General features: G+C 61.9%; 1 protein-coding gene across 5 annotated transcripts in view; it reads left to right on the top strand.

Moving 5' to 3' along the window:
• The window catches only part of LOC137217870 (serine/threonine-protein phosphatase 2A regulatory subunit B'' subunit beta), a 53,052-nt gene extending 30,237 nt beyond the window's left edge, over positions 1 to 22,815 (top strand). For 4 of the 5 annotated variants that reach the window (XM_067724868.1, XM_067724869.1, XM_067724872.1 and 1 more), the window contains exons 3-13: positions 7,866 to 7,969; positions 8,208 to 8,310; positions 9,029 to 9,103; positions 10,631 to 10,717; positions 11,849 to 12,005; positions 16,574 to 16,622; positions 17,157 to 17,246; positions 17,700 to 17,875; positions 18,509 to 18,627; positions 18,715 to 18,821; positions 22,061 to 22,815. In XM_067724868.1, the coding sequence (XP_067580969.1) occupies positions 7,866 to 7,969; positions 8,208 to 8,310; positions 9,029 to 9,103; positions 10,631 to 10,717; positions 11,849 to 12,005; positions 16,574 to 16,622; positions 17,157 to 17,246; positions 17,700 to 17,875; positions 18,509 to 18,627; positions 18,715 to 18,821; positions 22,061 to 22,211 (1,218 nt within the window). In that variant the 3' untranslated portion in view covers positions 22,212 to 22,815. The remainder of the gene's footprint in view (positions 1 to 7,865; positions 7,970 to 8,207; positions 8,311 to 9,028; positions 9,104 to 10,630; positions 10,718 to 11,848; positions 12,006 to 16,573; positions 16,623 to 17,156; positions 17,247 to 17,699; positions 17,876 to 18,508; positions 18,628 to 18,714; positions 18,822 to 22,060) is intronic. The other variant, XM_067724870.1, reaches the window with a different exon arrangement.
• Positions 22,816 to 23,852: the final 1,037 nt, after the last annotated feature.

Raw genomic sequence — 23,852 nt, 5'->3', positions numbered from 1 at the left:
CACTAATCCCGTTCATAGGGCGCCACCTTCATGACCTCATCGCCTCCCAAAGGCTCCACCTCCTAATGCCATCACCTCGGGCGGGGGCGGGGGGGGGGACACAAACATTCAGACCACAGCTCTATCCTATTGGGTATATGGAGATAACTTGTTTTAATTTGCACATTTCTAATGACGGACAGTACTGAGTGAGCATCTTTTAAATGTGCCCATTTGTCATTGTATGTCTTCTTTGATGACGCGCCTGTTCAGATCATTTGCCCGTTTAGAAATCTGGTGTTTTCTTACTAGTGAGTCATGTGTGCTTTGCATGCACTCTGGACCCCAGTCCTTTGTCAGAGGTGCGTGCAGCAGACGCTGTCTCCCCGTGCTCGCTCGTCGTTCTGCTCTCGTAACAGTCTTTGGAATTGCAAGCGTTTTTCATTTTGATTGTGTCCAGCTCTCAGATCCCCCACTTGGTTTATGCATTTGTATCCTTGGTGAGAAGTGCTGGAAAATCCAAGCCAGTAGGCTTTTTCTCCTGTGTTTTCTTCTAAAGGCCGATTCGGGTAACTCTTCCCTTCAGGTCTGTGCTCCACTCTGAGTTGGGTCCTGGCACATGTGGGGTAGGAGGGAAGGTGCATCTCTGCACACGGTGTCCAGTGGCCCCAGACCCACTCGTTGGGCACCTCGTCCTCCCGCTGACTTGCCTCGGCACCTTCTTCCGACGGGAATTGCCGTACGTGAGTCTGTCCCTGGACGCTCTTGGGTGTCGGTGACGGGTTGTCTGTCACAGCGGGACAGCACGGCCCCGCTGCTGTAGCTTCACTGCTGTGTTCGTTTCAGGCAGTGCCGATTTTCCTGCTTCTCTCTGCTTCTCAAGTGCTGAGACTGTTCTGGTGTCTCTGCATTCCCACGTGAACTTCAGAATCACCTCCGCACGTCTGCGCAAGAAGCCTGCTGGGATCCGGCTTGTGCTCGTCTGCGTGCGCAGGTGGCCTGCTGGGATCCGGCTTGTGCTCGTCTGCGTGCGCAGGTGGCCTGCTGGGATCCGGCTTGTGCTCGTCTGCGTGCGCAGGTGGCCTGCTGGGATCCGGCTTGTGCTCGTCTGCGTGCGCAGGTGGCCTGCTGGGATCCGGCTTGTGCTCGTCTGCGTGCGCAGGTGGCCTGCTGGGATCCGGCTTGTGCTCGTCTGCGTGCGCAGGTGGATTTGGGGACAGCCCACGCCTTTCCAACGTCGAGTCTGCGGGCTTATGACCCCGGCATTTCTCAGACTTCAAGTCATCGTTAATTTCTCTCAGTACCGTTTTGTCATGTTCATCTTTCATCAAACGTATGAATACTTGGGCATAACCCAGTGTTTCCTATCTTTGATGATACCGTCAGTAGCGTTATTTTACTGCAGTTTACGGCTGTTCCTTGAAGTGTACAGAAGTACTGTTGATTTTTGTGTGTTGACTTTGGACGAAACATACTCATCAGATCACTTTTTCAGGTTCCTTAGGAGTTTCTAATAGACGATCACGTCCTCCAGAGATAAAGAGGGTGTCCCCGTTTCCTCTGTAATCTGTGTGTCTTGTATCCTCTTTCCTGCCCTGTTCACTGTGCTGGCCAGGCCTCCCTGAGGACGTTGTCTCAGGGTGTGGGAGCGGCACAGCCCTCCTCCCCGGCCTTAGGGCGCGTCGCTCCCCGCAGGCGCAGTGTGGGGGCTGCAGCTGCTCCTGTGTCCTTTACCAGGTTTGAGGAACCTAGTTTGCTGAGAGCCCTTGTACTGTGTGAAATCTCGAAGGCGTGTTGAAATTTGCCCAGTGCTTTTCTGCACGTACTGAGGGCTCCTGTGGTTTTTCTTCTTCCCTCGAGCCGTCTTGCGTCTTTGGATGAATCCCATTTCATCATAAATCCTGTCTCTTCCTGCTTACGTGCTTTTGGATCCTGATTGCTTGTGTTTTGTTAGGGTTTAAATCCAGGCTCCGGAAAGACGCCCATCTAGAGATGCCTTGTCTAGTGAGTTCTCTGGTTCGGTAGCAGGGTGGCCTGGCCTCACAGAATTGGTTGGGCTATTGCCCTCTTTTCTGGAGCCACGTGTTTAGAACTGGGCTGGTGTTCTACGTTAAACGTTGGCAGAATTCACGGTGAAGCATTGGGGTTGGACATTCTCTCCCTGGGAAGGTTGTGGACATTGCGTTTGATGGGGTAGTTCCCGTCTTTCAAGTGTGTGCCCAGCTCCCGTGACTTGGTGAATTTATTGACACACGTTGTTGATAAGATTCCACACGTTTAGGGTCTGTACTGACTGACGTCCCTCTGCCACTTCTGATGTTGGCATTTGTGTCTTCTGTCCTTGTCCTCAGTCAGCTTGGCCAGAAGTTTTTTTATTTTCCTGATCTTTTCTGAGAACTAGCTTTTAGTTTTGCTAACTTTTTTGTAATGATTTCCTATCGCATCGATTTCCCGTCTTTATTGTTTCCTCTCTTCTGCTCCCTTTAGGGCTAACTGTTCTCCTTGCAGTTTCTTAACGAGGCAGCTTTGTGCACTCAGCCTTTCTGCTTTGCTCACGGAAGCACGTAATGCTGTGAACTTCCTTCCAGGCGCTGCTTGACGGGCATCCCAAACATTGTTGATGTGTTGGTTTTTGGGTTTTTTTGTGGTTTTTTTTTTTTTCCCCTTCTCATTCAGTGCAAACTACATTTGTGTTTGTCTTGTAACTTCTCCTTTGGCTGATGTGTTATTTAGAATTTCGTTGTTTTGATTTTCAGCTCCTGCACCTTGTTTAGACATGTTTTGGTTACTGATTTCCAGTTTAGTTCTGTCGTGGGCAGGGGTGCTCTGTCTGGTCTCAGTGCTTCCAGATATACTGAGACTTGTTTTCTGGGCTGAGGGTGGTCGTCTTGGTAAACGCGCACTTGAAGGCCGTCCAGCCCTTGAGTGTCAGCTTGCTCCCTGGGTTCCGAGCGTGTCCAGGTCCCGGCGTTCTGGCAGCTTCTGCCTGTTCCGTCGGTGAGGGTGCGGCTCCCGATGCTGAGTGACTGCGGGGTTTCCCTGGGGAGCTGTGGGCCGGGGGCCGTGGCCTTTGTGCCTCTGTGGGCGGCTGTGTCGTGTGAGGACCTCCTGTCCCCAGATCAGCTCCGCCCTCACACCCCTTCTTCTCTCTCGTCATTGCGACACGGCCCTTGTTCTTGCCGGAGACATGCTTCTCGGGAGCCTGCGCGCCCGAGATCAGTGGACCCGCTTCTCTGAACACAGAAAGGGGCAAACGGCTGATCCGTGAAAAGGACAGTCTCTGCTTCCTTTCCCGGCGCACGGAGGCCTCTTTCGGCACACGTGTGGGCTTTGATCTGGGCGTCCTGCAGTTCATCCAGTTCTGAGCCCTTCTGCCTGGAGTCAGCACGGGGGGGGGTGCTGAACCCACAGGGCCGCCCTCATTTCACACGCCAGGCCCGAGTCCGAGGCTGTCACCTGTGTGTCCGTCTGACCAACTCTGGATTCTGGGGGTTCCCACGACCCCCTCTCGAGTTCTGCAGTTTGCTCAGCAGCCCACGGGACTCAGGGAAACACCAGTTCATTATAAAGTGTTCCTTATGAAGGGTATGATGAGGGGTACAGATGAGCAGCCTGGTGAAGAGGCATCAGGGTGAGGCGTCGGGGGCTCCCTAGTGCAGCAGTCTGTCCCCATGGAGTTGGGGTGCATCTCTGTCCTGGTACGGCGGATTTGTTCCCTAACTTGGAAGGCCCCTGAACCTGCTCCCTTAGGGGATGTTTCAGAGATTTCATCCCATGGGCATGATCGAGGCTTCCCTCCACCTCTGCCCTCGCCCTCTGCAGAGAATGCTGGGGGGCTGAAAGTTCTAGCTCAGTAACCATGGCGTGGGCTCTTTAAGGACAGCCCCATCCACGACCAAACAGGCTCCCGTCCCCCCAGGAGATTCCAAGGGACTTGGGGGCTCCGTGTCAGGAGCCGGGGGCAGAGGCCAAATATCAGAGCAGAAGACGCTCCTGGCACCAGGTGTTCGTGGTGGGAGCACAGCTGCTCTGGGGCTCCCTCCCTTAGGGGACCCCACGGGGCGCCTGACCGGGAACCGGGCAAAGGCCAGCGCGCACCTGCGCACGGCCTGCACACAGAGTCCTGCACGGGGGACGTCAGATGCCCTGTGCCCCGTGAGCACAGCCAGACCCCAGGCCCCGGCCAGATGCTGCCGTGCTCGGGACAGGCTGTGTGGACGGACGGGGAGCTCTGTGTGTGCGCGGGCGTCGGGGGGTGCCGTAAGGGGCGTGAGGGCGGGGATCGGGGTCACCGCAGGGCTGCTCCTGACGGGGTGACGCGGGCCTCGGCGTGTGCCCGGGTCTCCCGTCACGTACACTAGATAGACGTTACAGACCTGTAAAACCTGACCCTGTCGTGTGTTTTTCCCTTCAGGGTGGCATTTTACCATACTTTTAAACGCGTTTCTTCGTACCTCTGGATTTCAGAGTTGGTGCTTCCCGTTCCCTTAGAATGTTTGCAGACGGTCCTGAGAGGTGGCGGACGGAGGTCACAGTGAAAGCGTTAGGATGGGCTCTCCAGCTGCCTGGGGGGTGGGTGGGCTTGGAAGTGCAGGCACCGCTCGTTCTGGGGACGTGAATGCAGGCGTCACCCCACGGGCAAGGGCACAGCTCCTGCTGTGCGGTGGACGGACGCACGGCCGTGGGACAGGATGGTGCCATCGCCCGAGTCCGCCCAACGAGCTCTCACGTGCCCGCACGAGCACCCCAGGCAAGGTGCCCGAGGCCCCTGGCTCCCCTGTCCCTGCCGCCTGCGCCCTCCCACCCCGGGGAGCGGCCAGTGTCCTCCACGCCCTGACTCACACAGCCCCCTCGGGGCCCTGGCGCCAGCATCCCTGGCAGGAGGCCTCTGCTGCCCGTCGCCCAGGACGCACGCCCGCCTGCGTGGAGTAGAGGCCTTTCAGCCCGCACTGTGCCCGAGCCTCGCCCCGTGGTCCCCGCCCCAGCGTGTGCGAGAAGCCACAGAGCGTCCAGACGCACGGCTCCCGCGCAGCTGGGCAGCTCCCTCCTGGGCGCCAAGGATAAGGCGCCGGCATGTTCTGGGCCTGGCGCGATGGGCAGGAGTGGACTCCGGTGGTGTCCCCCAGGGCGGCCCCTGCCCACGGGCATGCGTGGCCAGTGCTCGGGTCAGGGGGCGCGTCCTGCCAAACCATCTGCCGGCAGCCCTGCGAACGTTTTCCTGGTCTGCGGCTTGTTTCTGTGCCCTCGGCGACGTCTGCCCCGGAGTTCTGGTGGGGAAGCGGTTCAGTTTACCCACCTTCTCTTTCAGAGTTTTGGTGATTGAGTCACGTTTAGGGAACCTTTGCTTCTCCAGCATCGGGACGATCTCCTGCATTTCCTTCTGGAGTTTCACCGTCCACGCTTGGGGCCGGGCTCCCTCCCTCATGGTTTTGTAGAGTTGCCCCGCTGACCAGCTGGGCTCTCAGTATAGACGATTGTTCCCTCGGAGCTGCCGCCAGCCTTGTCTGTGCTGAGTTGGTGGGTGGACGTGGGCGTCTGACCCTAAACTGGTCCCTTCGTCTTTGCCCTGATGCACAGCCTCACTGCTGTGACTGCACGGAAGCCTTGACAGTCGTGTGCGTTTGCCCGTGGGCTTTGAATGAGCTGGTTGATTTCTGCAAAACACACCTTGCTGGGTGTGCATTGGCTTTGCGTTGAATCTGTGGGCGTCTGGGGAAGAGTTGACATTTTAACACATTATTGACCGGGGGATTTTTGCAGAAACTAACGCCTGTGACTGTAATGTCTCCAGTCAAAAATGTGTCAACAGCATTAAGTGTCCAGTCCAGGAATCTGTATGGTCTGTCCCTCCATTGGGGGGTCTTTGATTTCTCCCAGCCACGCTTTCTCGTTCCCTTTGTAGAGATCTCGCACTTTCAGTTACGTTTACCTGTAGGTTCATGTTTTTTATGCTGTTCATAGACGGCACTGTTACATTTTTTATTTTCTAATTGCTTGTTGCCAGTGTGTGGAAATATAATTGATTTTTGTATATTGTCCTGGGATCCCGCAGCTTTGCTGGTTTTCTGTTACAAGTAAGTCCCCTACGTACGCACCTTCAAGTTGCGAACTTTTAGAGATACGAACGTGCTTACTGTCAGCGTCAGGCACGAGTGAGAGTGACGTTGCAGCTCGCCCTCCACCTCGTACTACTGACGACCCTTCAGCTCTACCATCTCCCACCTCCTCTCCCTCCTCCAGGCAGTAACTCTTCTTGCCTGTTCCCTCGATGCCAGCCCCTGTGTGCCAGCTGTTGTACTGGACTGCTGTGCTTTTCAAGGGACTGTAAAAATGTTTTCTTCATCTTTTGTGTTTATTTTTTATGTATCATTTGCATGGGAAGTATTAGAAACCTGTTATAGTACAGTACTATGCAGCCGATTGTGTTAGTTGGGTACCTAGGCTGACTTTGTTGGACTTACCGACAAACTGGACTTCGGAACGTGCTCTCGGAATGGAACTCGTTCGTGTGTAGGGGACTTAGTGTAATTCTGGTATTTCGTAACCCTTTCGGAATTCTCCCTACCGTCGCGTATTTTTGCATTACCAGAGTTTCCCCTTTGTCTCTGCCCGGAGCGTCCCCTCCTCCATCTCTGCTGGTGGAGCCTGTCCCATTCCAGCTCAGGGCAGAGCCGGCCTGCGCGCGTCCCCACGTGCAGATGTGAGCCGTGGGCTCCTGTGTACGCCCCTGATTACAGTGCTGTGTTCCCTCCTCTTCTTAAGTTTCCTGGCCTGTTGTTTGTTTCACTGTGATTTTTCTTGTTTTTTCACTGCTGGATTCAATTTGCCAGCCTGGCTTTGTGTGGGATGTTGGCATCTCTGTTCCTGGGAGCTGAGGGCGCCTGATCTCCCTTTACAGGTGTCAGGGTCCAGGACGTGCAGCCTCGTAATAGGAGTTGGGAGACGTCCCTTGTTTCCATTCTCTGGAAGAGTGTGGGTACCATCCACGTGATTTCTTCCCTAAAGCTGGGCCTGGGATTTTCTTAGTGGGAAGGTTTTAAGCCACGGGTTCGGTCTCTTGAAATGTAGAACCGTCTGGATGTCCGTTGTCAGTTCTGGTTAGACACGTTCATTAGTCAAGGAGTCCGCCCTGCAGTCGTCACGTTTCCTGGCCTCCAGTTATTGGGAGTGTCCACTGCCTGTCTGTCAAGCGCTGGTGGGCTCTGCAGTGACCGCTGATGTGCGGAGCACGCGTTTCCTTTTTCTGCTTGTCCAGGAGTGTTGCTGAGGGGTGATTACTTGCTTAAAAGCTTTCCAAAGAGCTGACTCGGCCTTGTTGACTTTCTCTGTCGCATATCTGCTCTCTTTTTCTCTTCTCTCAGCCTTTGTTGTTTCCGCCCTTCTTCTTCTGTGTTTACGGGAGGGAAGCTCAGAGCGGGGGTTTTCCGCCTGCTTCCCGGTCAGCACCTGCGCTGACAGCTGTGGACGCCAGCCCTGCGGTCGCCTGGACCCCTGAGATGTGCCCGGGTCACAGCCTCGTCCTTGTTGCACCCCGAGTGTCTCCTGACATTCTCTGTCGTTTACGCCGTCCCGACGCGTCATCGGAGGTGCTGCACATCCAGGGCTGGAGACGTGCTCGTCGCCTCTGTACAGCTGCCGATGTGACACCTCCAGTTGGGGCGGGTGGTCTGTGCCCCAGGCTCGGGAGCGCCATTTCCGTCAGCGTCTCCGGAGTGACAGCTGGGAGAGGCTGCCCCTTCCCCTGGAGGCCCCTGGGGCTGGCGCAGGCGCTGGGCTGCGCGGTCGGGCTGTGTGCACGCGGTGCGCTCCCAGCGCCTCGGGGGCTCGGGCAGCCGGGGTGCCAGGGCGCGCTAACCCTGTGTCGTCCCCCACCCTTCCCCCCGCAGGCCTGCGGCTGCCCGCTCTACTGGAAGGGGCCGCTCTTCTGCGGCGCCGGTGGAGAGCGCACGGGCTCCGTCTCCGTGCACAAGTTCGTCGCCATGTGGAGAAAGTGAGTCCCGGGGCGGGAGTGGTGGTCCGGCCTTGCCTCTGCCTCCACTGGCCGGCGCTCCTGCGGCCGGGACAGTAAGGGACTGAGACGGATGTCCGGGGGTGCCCGGCACGTCCGTCGTGTCCCTTGCGGGGCCCCATCCGTCTGTGCCCGTCCTCACGGAGCACCCGACCCCGGAGTCTGGGGAGGGGCCTGTGGCCGCGCGTGGGGTGCAGCTGGAGTGCCCTCTGTCGCCCAGGATGCTCCAGAGCTGTCATGATGACGCGGCCAAGTTCGTCCACCTGCTCGTGAGCCCCGGCGGCAGCTCCCTGGCGCAGGAGGACTTCATCCCCTTCTTGCAGGTGGGTCGCCCCCTCCTCGCAGGCGCGCCCGTGTCTACACCCCGGAGGCGGGCGGGCTCCCCGAAGCTGGCTCCACGCAGCCCTCCAAACCCGCGTGAGAGACAGGGCGGTGTGGACAGCTCCACACCTGAGCCTGCGGAGCGTGGAGCCGGACAGGGGTTAGCACCCTCGGGGCTGGGCCGCCCACGAGAAGCCGGCCGCGGTTTGCAGAATGCTCGTTTCCAAACGCCGTTCCAGTTCATGTAAACACGGTTTTATTTAGCGCTCTATGTTCCATCTTGTAGAGGGGAATCGAAGGTGGTCCCCGGTTACCCGCGTGTTCCCCGTGAACACGGAGGAACCGAAGTTACCAAAACCATTTGAATAGAAGTGACTTAAAGGGCTCCTGGGACTGCAGTGCTCTGTTAAGTGAGGATATCGCAAATTTTCTTTCTCAGAATCTGGGATGGACTTGCACGGTGGTCTTTTATACATTTACATGTGTCAGGTTATTACCCTCGGCCGCGAGAGGTGGCCTGCTTCCTTAGCTCGTGGCCCAGATGATTCTGTGTGATCCTTTAATTTGATGTGATTTCTTGTAACCGTGTGTTTGGGGTGATGCTGCGTGAGTGGCTCTGTGGCTGGATGTGTGAACCTGGATGTTGCTGGTGGACACGTGCGTTCTTATCCCTGGGCCTGGCGGCACATCCCAGGGCCGTGTCCCATCCCCTGTGTGCAGGACGTGGTGAACACCCACCCGGGCTTGGCATTCCTGAAGGAAGCGTCAGAGTTCCACTCCCGCTACATCACCACGGTGAGTACGAGCACGTCCGCTGCCCCTGTGGCTTCCGTGGGCGCCTGAGGCCCGGGCTCCAGGCCCGCCGTGAGGGAACGGACACCCAGCCCCGGACCTGTGGCCCTTCACGGCCCGCTTTCTCACCAGGAGGCGGGCGTGGGGCTCGGGCACGGGGAGGGCTGTGTGTCCCACCTGGGTCCCCAGCTGGGCGCGCTCAGCGAGAGCCTGGGTGGTCCTGGCCGCGTGCCCCGGGGTCGGACAGGGCGGGGCAGGCGAGGGGACGTCCAGAGACCCAGCGGTCTCCCTCTCTGGGCAGGAGGGGCCTCAGAGGACACCCGGGCCCCTCCTCCTGAGGGCCGGGTCTCCTCGGGTCCAGGCGAGCACGCCCAGCGAGTTGGAGCACGGCGCTCTGAGCGCTGCAGGTGGGATGCCGGCCTGGCCTGGGGACAGGAGGACCCCATGGCCCATCCCCCGCCCCCGCCCTGGTCAGAGGGCACCCGGGGAGGACGGCCCTCCGGCTCTAGGTGGAGGTGGGCGGCGCGGCAGCCCCGTGGCACGCCGGCCGGGGGCACGCTTGTCGTGCGTCGCGGAGCGCATGCTCATGGCAGTCCGCGTGCCCGTGGTTCCCCAGGCCTCCCTCCACCCCCTCACCGCTCTGCATCGCCCTGAGGGCCCGTCTCCGAAGAGCGGTGCCTGGAGCCGTTCCTCATTCCAGCGGCAGCAGGGAGTGCTGCGTGTGAACGGGGCTGTGCGCCAGGTGCTCCGTTCCCATGCCCCGACCTCCCTGCGCAGACAGGACAAGGCAGGGCACGTCCGGGGGGTGGGAGGACAGCCTCCAGCAGGGACGGGGGAAGGGGATGTCTCAGACGAGGACAGGTTGGCAGGGATGCCCTGGGAGGACAGGTGAGGGGACAGCCCGTGACAGGGACAGGCGAGGGGACGTCTCAGATGAGGACAGGTGAGCAGATGCCCTGGGACAGGTGAGGGGTATCACAGTTGGGGACATGCCCACCTGGGAGCGGAGCTGAGCCCCGTGGCCAAGGTGGGCCTCAACTGTGCAGGGGGCAGGGGCCACTCTCTGGCTTTAAGTTAACGTTTTTCATTCAGTGGTCAGTTGAGTGTCCGCGGAAGCATTCGGGGCAGTCTCTCAAACCACCCGCAGTGTAATAAGGGCTCCTAGCCACGCAGGAACTGCGTGCCTGTGCTGTCCCAGCTCAGGTGCGGCCATCTCACCCGGACATCCCCCCACATGTGGCAGCAGGTCCACTTCTCCTGCCACCTGTGTCCTCCCTGCAGCTGGAGGCGGGGCTGCTTCCCCCCCACCTCCCGCCCCGGTCTGGTGACATGTGGGGCGGTCGCCCTCTGCTGGCGACATGGGGCCCTGCAGCCCAGGGTGCGGAGCTCCTGGTGAGGCCAGGCAGGAGCTCGTAGGCGAGGTCCCAGGCTGGGTTCCTGCAGCACCACACGTGGGGTTGCTGCACAGTCACGTGCAGGGCCCCCAGCCCCCCACGTCCCGGTGCTCAGCCGACGGGCCTCCTCCTACAGGTCATACAGAGGATCTTCTACACGGTCAACAGGTCCTGGTCCGGGAGGATCACGTGCGCAGAGCTCCGGAGGAGCACGTTCCTGCAGGTGGGTGGTGGCTGGCCGAGGGGACACAGGGCCTTCTGCATGCCCCCGCCCACTCATCCGTCCTCCCCAGGTTCCACCACGACCCATCCACCCATCCCTGCACCTGGCTCGCATCGATCCCCCATCCCTCCACCAGCCTGTCAGCGGTCAGCGCACGCGTCTACCCAGCCGTCCTCGTTACCCCACCCCGCCTCCCTCCCTCCCTTCCCCGGCGTCATCCATTTCTCGACCCACACGCCAGCAGTGCATCTTTACCCACGTACACGTCATCCGTCGGTCCACCCACCCCTCCGCCCACCCGTCGTCTCTCCCTGTACCCACCAGCCTGTCACCCGTCCCTCCATCGACTGACGCATCACCTGTTTCTCCCAGCCAGTCCACCCACCCGTCGTCCACCTTCTTGTCCATCTACCCGGCCGTTACCCATTCCTCCAGCAACCTATCACCTGTGCCTGCATCCATCCCCCACCCATCATCCACTTCTTCGTCTACCCACACTCTCGTTCATCCCTCCAGCCCCCACCAGTAACCCATCGCTACACCAACTCCTAGGTCATCCATCTGTCCACCATCCCACCCTCCATCCCTCACCACCACCCCTCCCTCCCCCCTCCCATCCTCCCTCCCTCCATCCCTCCCTCCAGCACCCACCTTCTCAGCGGCCACCCCGTTCATCTGCCCACCTGTCATCCATCCTTCATCCCCCGACTCGTCCATCATCCGTTCATTTTCCTGCCTTTCATTTATCCACCCGCCCACCGTTTTTCTTCTTCCGTTCGTCTTGTACCCTTCCTTTCCCCTCATCCATCCCGGAGGCATGGCCCCACCCCCGTGCACCCGGCTTCTGTGGACGTGTGTGTGTCAACAAGCGCGGGCTGACCCGCTCGCGTCAGGAGCCCCCGGCCGCGAGAGCGTACGTGCTTGGGCTGCTCCGTGCTGCAGTCTCGCAGACCTGACCGGGCGCACCCCGACCTGGGTGCTGGGCTCCCAGCCCTCAAGCAGGTCTCCACCAGCTCTGACCCTCCGCCCTCACGACGTGAGACTCCTGGGGGGTGTCCCTCCTGCGGGAGGCCCGTCTCCACGCTGCAGCCGGAGGTTCCTGGCAGCGGTTTTCTGGGTGTGTCCTGGCAGAACGTGGCACTCCTGGAAGACGAGGTGGACATCAACCAGCTGACGGAGTTCTTCTCCTACGAGCACTTCTACGTCATCTACTGCAAGTTCTGGGAGCTGGACACGGACCACGACCTGCTCATTGACGCGCAGGACCTGGCCCGGCACAATGACCACGGTGAGGACGCGGCCTGCGGGCGGCGGGGACACAGCACTGGGGCGGGCGCTGCCCTGCCGGGCTCCTGCGTCTCCAGGGAGGCCAGCGTGGCTGCCTCCCCTGACCCTCGAGGCCTGAACCTTGTCCTGCCTCTGGTCTCCTCCTACAGGACACACGGGAGACAGGGACATAGCACAGGACCCTGGGGACCAGGGCGGACACGGGACACGGCACAGGACGCATGGGGACCGGGGCGGACATGGGACACAGTACAGGATGCGTGGGGAACGGGGCAGACATGGGACACGGCACAGGATGCGTGGGGAAAGGGGCAGATACAGGACACGGCACAGGACGCATGGGGACCAGGGTGGACATGGGATACGGCACAGGACGCGTAGGGAACGGGGCAGACACGGGACACGGCACAGGACGCGTGGGGACCGGGACAGACACAGGACACAGTACAGGATGCGTGGGGAACGGGGCAGACATGGGACATGGCACAGGACACATGGGGACGGGGGCGGACACGGAACACGGCACAGGACCCTGGGGACCGGGGCGGACACGGGACATGGCACAGGACCCTGGGGACTGGGGCGGACACGGGACATGGCACAGGACGCGTGGGGACTGGGGTGGACACGGGACACAGTATAGGACCCTGGGGACCGGGGCGGACACGGGACATGGTTCAGGACGCGTGGGGACTGGGGCAGACACGGGACACAGCACAGGACGCATGGGGAACGGGGCGGACACAGGACACGGCACGGGACCTGCGGGGACTGGGACAGACACGGGACACAGCACAGGACGCATGGGGAATGGCGCGGACACGGGACACGGCACGGGACATATGGGGAACGGGGCGGACGCAGGACACGGCACGGGACGCATGGGGAACGGGGCGGGCACGGGACGCATGGGGAACGGGGTGGGCACGGGACACGGCACGAGACCTGTGGGGACCGGGACAGACACGGGACACAGCACAGGACGCATGGGGAACGGGGCGGGCACGGGACACGGCACGGGACGCACGGGGACCAGGGCGTACGCAGGTCACAGCACGGGACGCACGGGGACCGGGGCGTACGCAGGTCACAGCACGGGACGCACGGGGACCGGGGCGTACGCAGGTCACAGCACGGGACACAGCACGGGACGCACGGGGACCGGGGCGTACGCAGGTCACAGCACGGGACGCACGGGGACCGGGGCGGACGCAGGTCACAGCACAGGACGCATGGGGACCGGGACGTATGCAGGTCACAGCACGGGACGCACGGGGACCGGGGCAGACGCAGGTCACAGCACAGGACGCACGGGGACCGGGGCGTACGCAGGTCACAGCACGGGACGCATGGGGACCGGGGCGGACGCAGGTCACAGCACAGGACGCATGGGGACCGGGACGTATGCAGGTCACAGCACGGGACGCACGGGGACCGGGGCAGACGCAGGTCACAGCACGGGACACAGCACGGGACGCACGGGGACCGGGGCGTACGCAGGTCACAGCACGGGACGCACGGGGACCGGGGCGGACGCAGGTCACAGCACAGGACGCATGGGGACCGGGGCAGACGCAGGTCACAGCACAGGACGCACGGGGACCGGGGCGTACGCAGGTCACAGCACGGGAGGCACGGGGACCGGGATGCACAGGCCCTGCCATTGGTGGAGGCGCTCTCTGGGGGCGTGGAGCCCCGTCCTGAGTAGAGGTAGTGGCTGCCACACACAGGCCGCATCCGTCCATCCCCCCGCTCTCCCCGCCCCACCTCCCCTCCATTTGTCCTCAGGTATTTGGGGGCCACCCCACCCATCATTTCATGCCCGGTCTCCTGATGAGCCCCAGTGTGGGCCAGTCTGGGTGCCGCCCTGAGCTCCCAGCAGCTGTTCCCGTAGCTGAGCAAACACCTGTTCTGCAGGTGGGGCAGCGTTCCCCTCCCTCCCTCCTCCCGCGGCTTCCTGCTCTGTGTCGGGGCCTCGAGCGCCCGTCCGTGGGGTGGACGGTGCTCTGTCTGCGTGGGCGGCTCGGGGCACCGTCCCAAGGCCAAATTCCAGCTCGGGGCCTCTCGGGCCGTGGTGGGTCGGACAGCGGTGGCCCCCCAGTAGTCGTCCTGAGGGGAGGGAGCGGCGGAGCAGAGACGCAGTTCCCTGAGAGATTTCACTTCTGGCTTCTGGGTTTGTCTGAGCTTCCCTGCGTTCTCATCGCAGAGGGGCCTGAAAAGGGGAACTCTGGCCTCCGCACAGCTCAGGAGCAGCGGGGGATCCAGTGTAAATGCTTCTGGGATAAGAGAAAATGATCATCTCCCACCTCCCGTGACAAGAAATCACATGTTCAGGGTGCAGAGTGGACCAGAATTTAAGTGCGCCACGGGTTCTTAGTTTTAGAAACAGTTTTCTTAAGACTGCACGTTTTCACATAACGGATTTTTCATGTACCCACACGCACGACCGAATTTCTCAATCCTCCGGGCATATGTTTTGTCTTTGGTCGACGGGACCCGGACGGTCCCCTGACGTGAGCTCCCCAGCGCACCGTCTGCTTGCTGTATCTCTCTGACTGGCCTCGCGAGGGTGCCGTGAACGCTGGCGTGTGGACGCCTGAGCGGACGTGGGTCTCTCTCAACTCCGTCCCTAAATTCGACGCCTGGTCTCAACTCCAACTGCCTCTGTGATCTCGGGAATAGCTCCAGGCGCAGACCCGTGGTGGCTGGCACGTGGCTCCCCAGATCGGGGGTCACCTGTCCCCGCCCGTCCCCACGGCTCTCTCCTGGTGCCCACATCCCTGTGTCCACCCCGTCGAGGTCTCACGTCAGGGCATCTCGTGGGGCTGGTGTTAGGGCTTTGTCACCAGGAAAGGCTGGTGGCGTTGTGGCCTCGAGACACGACTGACTGTGGGGACCGTGGTCTTGCGGCCAGCACAGGACACTGGGTGGCTTCGGGCACAGCCCCCCCGCTGTGGACGTGAGCGCCGTGATGCGTCCCTCCCCGTCCCTCTGCCGCTTCCTAACCTACCAGGTCCTGCACGAGAAGCGGCAGGGGTCCTCCTTACGTCATGGGAAGGAAGGGGCAGAGGGGCAGAGCTGACCTTTCCCGTGTCCCACGGACGAGCAGGTTCTGTTCTCAGATTGCCGGTCGTGGCAGTGAGTCTGAGTCAGCTGTCCAGTTCCCTGGGGCTCCCGTCGTGGCAGGCGGGGGGTGGCGCGGACCCTCAAAGAACAGGAAATTATCCTCCCAGTTCTGAGGCCAGAGGTCCAGAATCAACACATTTATGAAGGACTGTCATCCAGGAGGGGCTTCCTGAGGCGGCTGTATCGGATGACTGCAAATCAGGGGCTTAAAATCCGTCCTCCCCCAGCCCTGGGGACCAGACGTCTGAGGTCAAGGTGTCCCAGGGCCGCGCTCCCTCCAGGGGCTCCAGGGGAGGGTCCTTCCCGCCTCTTCCAGCTTCTGGGGGCTCCAGGAGGCCCTGGGCTTGTGGCCGTCTCCCTCCCGTCTCTTCCTCCATCTTCCTGGGGCTTCTCCTCTGTGTCTGTGTCTCTCCTCTTCTGTCTCTTAGAAGGACCCTGTCATTGGATGTAGGGCCACCCTCATCCAGGAGGACCTCATCTCAGACCCTTCACTGCATCACATCTGCAGAGACCCTGTTTCCATATAAGGTCCCGTTCACAGCCCAGGAGTGAGGACGTGGACATGTCTTTCTGAGAAACACTGTTCAGCCTCTGACACCATCCAGTCATTTCCCATTAGAGGTGACTTTCATTGAGGCAGGATGACTTGGGGGAAAAGACACTTTGTCTTTATTTCTCCATTTTTGTGGTTATAGGTCTCGGGTATGGGCTGAAAAGTGTCCCCAAAATTAACACGATGAAGCCCTGACCCCCCGGTACCTCAGGATGTGACTGGATTTGGACATGGGGTCTTTAAAGAGGGGACGAAGGTACAATGAGGTCACTAGGGTGGGTCCTGATCCCATAGCACTGGTGTCCTTATAAGAAGAGGAGGTCAAGACACACGCAGAGGGACGACCCTGTGAGGACCCAGGGAGGAGACGGCCGTCTACACGCCCAGGGGAGAGGCCTCGGGAGGGACCAGCCCTGCTGACCCTTGGATCTCAGACTCCAGCGTCCGGGACTGGGGGAGAAATAACGTGTGCTGTTGAAGCCTCCCGTCATTATGGCAGCCCCAGCCCACTAATTTGGTGTCTTTCACTCTTTTATCCTCTTAGTTACCTGGGGGTTGGATGCATTTGTGTGCTGATCACAGCAGACTGAGTGTTTGGAGGCAGAGCCTCTGCAAGGGCGGACGTGTGTGTCCTGCCTTTACCGCCCGCTCTGTCTTGGGGCCCCTGGGCCAGCTCTTCACTCTCGCTTTGCTCTGGGCTCAGGTCCTGGACTGGAACGTGCCGGGCAGCGCCCGAGGGAGGCCGGGAGCAGGAGATTGGGTCCTGAGGGTTCCGCCTGACTGGGCTTGGGTCTCGGCATTCAGACCTGAGCCCGCCCAGCCGCCTGCGAGGCTGCGACGTGGGGCCGGGAGCGGCGTGCGGGGCTCACGGCCTGCTTCCTCTTTCGCAGCCATATCTACCAAGATGATCGAGAGGATCTTCTCGGGAGCCGTGACGCGGTGAGGCCCGCCGCTCAGCTAGCTGGTCCTGTCAGCGTGTGGGCTGACGTTCCGCACGCGCGTCCGCACCTGACTCGTTCGCTCCTGATGTGAGGTGGCCGTGCTCTGGGAGTGCGTGCCATCGTCACGTGAGGTCGTGGGTTAGGGACACGCGTACACACCTTTGTCACACGAGGTCACGAGTCAGGGACACGTGCCACCCACATGAGGTCACATGTAAGGGGCACGCCACTGTCACACGGGGTCGTAGCTTGGGACACATACACGCCTTTGCCACGAGGTCGTGAGTCGGGGGACACAGGCCCCTGCACCTGAGGCTGTGACCGTGGCGGCTGCTCCTGCCAGAGCTGGGCCCCAGGGACCCTCCTCCGGGTCACATGGTCTGTCTCAGGCCTTGTCCCGAGTAGGAACCAAGGGTACAGGACTGGGCCAGACGCAGGGTTCCCCACGCCCCGGGGGAGGTGGGCGGGGACCCGTCCTCAGGCTGCTTCTCCCTGACGCAGTCTTTGTTTCTCGATTCGGCCCTGAATCCAGAGGGAAAAAAGTGCAGAAAGAAGGAAAAATAAGCTACGCTGACTTTGTCTGGTTCTTGATCTCCGAGGAAGACAAGAAAACCCCGACCAGGTGAGTGTCTGGCAGCTGTCCTCTGCTCCACTTGCTAGAACACTTAGAAGCAGGGGCTACTGGTCACCCCTGAGCGAGGGCGCCCCCGCTCCGTGATCCACCTGAGCAAGGTCAGACACAGGCGGGGCTCGCACTGGGGGAGGGGTCCCCAGGGGGTGGCGTCTGTCCCAGGTGGGGCTCACACTGGGGGAGGGGTCCCCGGGTTGTGGCGCCTGTCCCAGGCGGGGCTCACACTGGGGGAGGGGTCCCCAGGGGGTGGCGTCTGTCCCAGGCGGGGCTCACACTGGGGGAGGGGTCCCCAGGGGGTGGCGCCTGTCTCAGGCGGGGCTCACACCAGGGGAGGGGTCCCCGGGTGGTGAGGTCCGTCCCAGGCGGGGCTCACACTGGGGGAGGGGTCCCCGGGTGGTGGGGTCCGTCCTGGGCGGCCATGCTGACCGTGGCCCGGTGTCACAGCATTGAGTACTGGTTCCGCTGCATGGACCTGGATGGGGACGGGGTGCTGTCCATGTTCGAGCTGGAGTACTTCTATGAGGAGCAGTGCCGCCGGCTGGACAGCATGGCCATTGAGGCCCTGCCCTTTGAGGACTGCCTGTGCCAGATGCTGGACCTGGTGAAGCCCCAAAGCGAAGGTGATGCTGGGGGGCGGGTCCCCCAGTGGCACAGGGACACCCCGGGGGAGTGGGTCCTCGGGGGCTGGGAAGGTGGTCCCCAGCCCCGTGGTCCTGTGCCTGAGCTCCTTCAGGGCCCACGTGGGGAGACCAAGCCCGGGACCCCTGGTGTGGGCACTTCAGAGGGCCTGTGCTGGGGCCCCCGGGCTGTGTTTGGTGGGTGTGGGAGCCGGGAGCCCACCAGGTGTGTCTGTCCGGGGGCGCTCAGGACACCTTCCAGGGTCAAAGGGAGGGTCTGTCCGAACCCACCCGCCTTAGTCGGTGTCGTGCGTCCGTGTCCTGGACCCTGGTCTCAGGTGTCGTCACCGAGGGCCATGGTGGCCTGGGCCTTCCTGCCCTGGCTGCGGGTTCCTGCCCCATGTCCGCGGGTCCAGGGCAGCTTGGGTCCCGCCCTCAGGTGACTGGCGGGCGGCCCTCGCTGTGTTGGGCCCTGTCTCCCGACCCCTTCCACCCCACGGGCTTCTCCCGTGGCCTGGTTCGCGGCAGGGGGTGCCGTGTCCTAAGGCGTGTCGTTACGCACGCACGCACGGAGGTGACGTGGCTCCTGGGCGTGCGTGGGAGCCGCGTGTGCTCACGTGCCGCCCTCGCCCGCAGGGAGGATCACGCTTCACGACCTGAAGAGGTGCAAGCTGGCCAGTGTCTTCTTCGACACCTTCTTCAACATCGAGAAGTACCTGGACCACGAGCAGAGAGAGCAGATCTCCCTGTTCAGGGTGAGTAGGGGGGCGTGGAGGGGGCGCAGGGGGGCACCTCTGGGTTCCCCCCCGCCCTGTGTGACACGACGCGCATGCTTCCCGCAGGAGAGCGAGAGCGAGGGTCCCGAGCTGTCTGACTGGGAGAGGTACGCCGCTGAGGAGTACGACATCCTGGTGGCTGAGGAGGCCATGGGGGAGCCCTGGGAGGACGGGTAAGGGTGTGGCGGGCATGGGGGCCTGGGACGCGGGGATGGCCCGCTGGGGGGCGCGGGGACACTCGCCCCATATCACGGCCTGAGGCCTGAGGCCGCAGGCAAGAGACTCCTGCCCCGCTCCACGTGCCGCTGTCCCCCCGGAGGGCAGGGACCCACGGAGGCTGGGCCCTCAGCCCCCCGCCCCACTCCCCACCGCCCGGCCTCACGCCGCCCTGACCCCGGAAGGGCTTGCTGCTGAGGTAGTTCCTTCCCCGGCTCCCACGGGCTCTCCCAGGGTTCCGTCTCCTGAGCTCCCTCTGCCCTCTGCGGGTGGGACCGACAGGCGGCTGGAGGGGCGCAGACCCCACCCCTGCGGAGGGGCGGCCGGGGGAGCCGGCACGGCAGCCCCTCGTGGAGTCTCCCGTCGGGGAGCATGGCTATAGCTCAGTGGGCACGTCTGCCGACGATGTCCCTCCTCCCCCGTGGCTGACGGGTGTGGACAGCTGAGGGGAGCGGGGCTGGGGACTGGGCGTCTCCCCCAGGGCCTTGGTCCTCAGGCTTGAAAGCAGCCTTGCAGTAGAGGAGTGTTGGGGTCCAGTGTTCATGCCTGCGTCCCTGGCGGGCTCGGACCCCCGCCCACAGCCTCCCGACCTGCCTCTTCCCCTGACGGGGCTGCTCGGCACCGGGGCTGGGGTTGGCACGGCTGCTCGTGTGGTGCATGGGGTGGCGGTGGAGCCCAGGGCCTGAGGGTCACCCTCTGCCTCTGAGGGGGGGGCTTCAGTTTGCTGATAGCAGCTCTGCCTGCCCAGGGAACCATCCTGAGGGGGTTCCGAGTGGGCAGGAGGGTGAGCACGCCCATCACCCCAGATCCCGCCCACCCTTAGGCCTTGTCTTTGGTCCAGGTGGTCCTTCTCCAGAAGGTCACAGAGGTGGAACCCCACAGCCCCTGCATGCCTGCCTTTGCTCTCAGCACGAGGCCTCCGAGAGCTCTGCGGGTCCCTGGGCGCGTCAGGAGCTGGGCCCCTTCACACCTGGCCGCGTCCTCAGCAGCGACGGACGTTGGCTTGCTGGTGTCCGTTGCTTCGGGCCTGGGCACGTGTGGCCGGCCCTGGTGTCGAGCTGTGCGAGCTGGATTTGTGGGGCTGTAAGCGCTCGTCTCCTGGCTCAGAACCTGGGCGGGGGGTTCCGGGTCACCTGGTAGACAGACGCACCTTTACCTCCACGAGCCGCCCACCCATCTTCCCACGTGTCTGCGCCACTTTGCGTCCCCGCCAGCGTTGGGCGTGCGTTCCCACGGCTGCACAGCCTTGCCGGCTCTGCCGTGGTTACGGTTGGCTTGTTTTTTAAATTGTAGCCACTCGGACGTGTGCAGCAGGATTGCACCCTGGCTTTAGCTGTTCGTGTCCTTGTTGCCCTTTTCTGGTGAATGGCTCTGTCTTCTGTCTGTTTCCCATCGTGGGTGACTTGTTTCCTTCTGATCGAGTCTCAGGGGTCCTTTACCTCTGGATACAAGTCCTTCCGGAGGGAGGGGACTTGTATTTCCCAGCGGTTTGTGGTGTATCTCTTCCTTCTCCTAACCTTGTGTACCACGGAGGAGACGCTGTGAACTTTGATGAACTGCCATTTGTCACTTTGTCTTTACGGGCTGGGCTTTGGTGTCGCGTGTAAGAAAGGATTGCCTAATCCAAAGCCACAGAGACCCTTCTGGATGTTTCAGCGTTTTCCACTTTACGCTGGGTCTGTGGTCTGCTCTGAGTGACCTCCCCTGCGGGGCATGGGGTCTGGTCCGGGTTATTTCTTTATGCACGTGGATGTCCAGTTTAACGCAAGACCCCCAGGTCAGCATCTCTGTGGAGAATCAGTTGACCGTGTCTGTGGGGTCTGTCTGTGAGTTCCTTCGGTTCTGCTGACGCTCATCTGTCCAGCCAGCAGTGCAACGCCGTCTCGCCTGCCGTGGCCTCGGGGTGGGGGCAGTGGACTCACGTAGCGAGGCCTCCGACTCTGGTCTTGCCCAGAATCGTCTGGGTCACTCCAGTTGCTCTGGCTTCTGTGTGAATCATATAGAGTCGGCCTGACTGTCCGGGAAGAGCCTGGGGAACGTTTACTGGGCTGAGCCGGGTCTCTACATGGTGAGACTTGGCACCGTGACCGGGTGACCACCTGTGAGCTGGTCTCGGGACCGTCTGTCCCGTGACTGGTGTGGCTGGCCTCTTGCCGCCCCACCCCCGGCTGTGCTTCCTGCAGCTCCGAGGTAACCCGGCCTCTGCGTGGTGAGACCCTGCACCCTTCAGCGTGGTGCTGGCTGCTCTGGTTCCTTTGTTTTGATGTGGACGCTTAGGAACAAGCTTGTCTCTACACAATATTAAGCTGAGACTCTGAGGAAGGAACGAGCGCTCTGGGTACAGCGACACCTTAGTGACATCGAGTTTCCTGATCCACAGAGCACTCTTTCCGTTTATTTAGGTCTCTGATTTCTCCTGCCAGTGTCTTGTAATTTCCAGTGTATGGATCTTACGCGTATTTTGTGAGATTTGTACTTGAGTGCGTCATCGTTTTCGGCGTTGGAAAGGTCCTGCTAAAGTCTCCATCCCCGCAGTTCACTGGTGATGTAGAGAAATACGGTTTATTCCCCTCGTTGCGGTTCCCCCACCACCCAGCACGATGCTGAAGGAAAGTGGTGAAGGGAGACGGCCTGGCCTTGATCCACGTCAGGTGTGGAGTCCCCCGCTGCCCGGGAAGCGTGACGCTGCTGTGGGATGTTTCCGCCCACGTGCTTCCCCAGCCTGCGGACACCCCGCTTCACCGCCGTCCGCAGAGACTCTGAATCCTGCCCTTTGTCAGGTGCCTTGGCCAGATGGCTCCTCGCCTGTCGTCTGCCGATACAGATACAGCGAGGTTCTTGTGGTTGAGCCGGCCTTGCCTTCCCGTGACAGACCTGGTCACGGTTCGTGGGCCTTCTCGTTTGTCCTTGGACTGTGCTGCAGAGATTACTTGCACTTTCTTGTGACACTGTGCCCTGCTTTGGCACCGGGGTCACGCTGGCCTCCTGCAACAGTGAGGGTGCCTCCACCCACCCTCTGGAGGAGTTTGGGTGGAGGACGTGCCTGTTTTCCCCGCGGGCAGGACTCAGCAAGGAGGTCGTCGGCGTGGCAGTCCTGCGCTCACGCGTCGGGGGGCTGCCAGCAGCACCTCTGTCCGTAGGGGAGCACAGGTGGGGTGCGCGCCCGCCCGCATCCTCACCAAGCCCCTCCCTGCAGGTATGAGGCGGAGCTCAGCCCCGTGGACCAGAAGCTGAGCGCGCTGCGGTCTCCGCTGGCCCAGAGGCCCTTCTTCGAGGTGCCAACCGGCCTGGGCGCCGTCGAGCTATATGAGTACGAGCACGGGGGTGACGACCTGCCGCCCTCGTGACCTGTGGCCTCCGTGGGGCGTGAACGCGGCCTCTGCCTCAGGAGCAGAACTGTGTGCTTGTTGAGCCCTTTTACAGAAAGTGAAGTGCGTTTGTATGGAGAGACCTTATTTATTCAGCACAGAAGCTGGCCAGAGGTGGTCACGGTCACTGAGGTGGGTCCCCACCCGCCCTGGAGGAGCTGACGCGCGTGCGAGAGCCCCAGACCCAGCCTGGCGGTGAGGACGCACGCGCCCCAGCGTCCCCAGCCGTCAGGGTGACCTTGGCCCCACTGTCCAGCTTCCCAGTGTAGGTGTTTGCAGGCTCGCGTCGTCTGGCTGAGCGGCAACCAGGCGCCGCCCCAGAAGATCTGCCTGCGGTCGTGGATGTGCGCTGACTTCGGGGAGGGGTGTGGTCGTCAGGAACATTCCAGGAGCCCGTGGGCGCCCCCGCAGGGGCCACTGTCCCGGCCGCAGCTGCTCCCCCAGAGGGAGCGCCCACATCAGCATATCTTTTATTGTTTTTGTGTACAGCATGTGTAAAGTTGAGTTTTATTTGCCGTGCAGAGCAGTTTAAAAACGTTTCATGAGATCACGTTTGTATTTTCAAATAAAGAATTTAAAGATTTTCAGCCCCAGGCTCACCTTGGGGCAAAAACGGACACAGCGGCCGGGGATTCCGAACTCGGGTCACGGAGGGACGTGGGGACAGACGGTGGTGTCACTGTGGGGAGACCGCAGGGTGTGGAGGCCCTCAGGGCAAGGAGCCGGGGGCGCAGGTCCCAGGCCCTGGGCCGCGGGGCTCTCACAGCCTGACCCTCTGGCCACGGTGGTGGGGCTGACACTACCCGATGGCCACTCTCGCCCACGGTCACTTCTGAACTGCGCGTGAGGGGGTGCGAGCCTTCCCTGCAGACACCACGGGGAGGCCCCGACACCCACCCTCCACGCCGCTCGGGCCACCCCCGGGTCCGCCCGGCTGAGTCGGCACCAACCTGAGACTTACAGGGAGGGCGCGGCCTGCGTGTCCAGGGGGAGGTGGCCAACGAGCCCCCTGCCCAGGCCAGGAACAGGTCGTCTAAGGTCTGGGCGCTGAGCAGACCTCAGGGAATGAGTCTGTCCACTCTGCAGCTGGGCCCGCGGCGCTGGACAGAAGACGCGCCCACGGCAGGGCCGGCGGTGAGAGGAGCCGGCCCCCGCATAGCCAGACCACGTGGGGCCACGTGACCGAGACCACATGGCCGCCCACAGGGTGGTTCCCAGTCAGTTCAAGGACAGTTTGGCAAGTCCCCAGAAAGCGGACGGGGGACCCTCACCTGCCATGGCTGTTGGGGCCGTGAAGACGGCCGGGGGCAAGGCCAGCCGCACTCCCGCCCGGAGCCCCCTCCCGGGCTGGTGCACTGACCACGCGGGGTCTGCACAAGGTGCCCCGGAGAGGGGCACCTCTGCTCCTAAAGGGCCGTCCCAGGCCCATACTCACCGGGGCTCTGGCAGCACTGCCCCAGTCCGGAGTCAGGAGGGACGCCAGACCCCAGGGCACCCCCGACCCTGTGGTCTGAGCCGCGTGAACCTGGGTGCACGCCTGAGGCTCCCGAGCGAGCCCCAGTCCACACCTGGGGTATCAGAGCACCTGGGGTGGCTCAGCGGGGCCTGGGCCACCTGACA

This window comes from Pseudorca crassidens, chromosome Y (genome assembly GCF_039906515.1).
Source record: "Pseudorca crassidens isolate mPseCra1 chromosome Y, mPseCra1.hap1, whole genome shotgun sequence".
Lineage (NCBI taxonomy): Eukaryota > Metazoa > Chordata > Mammalia > Artiodactyla > Delphinidae > Pseudorca > Pseudorca crassidens.
Note: the sequence above shows the minus strand (reverse complement) of the source record. Positions and strands in the feature narration are given on the sequence as shown.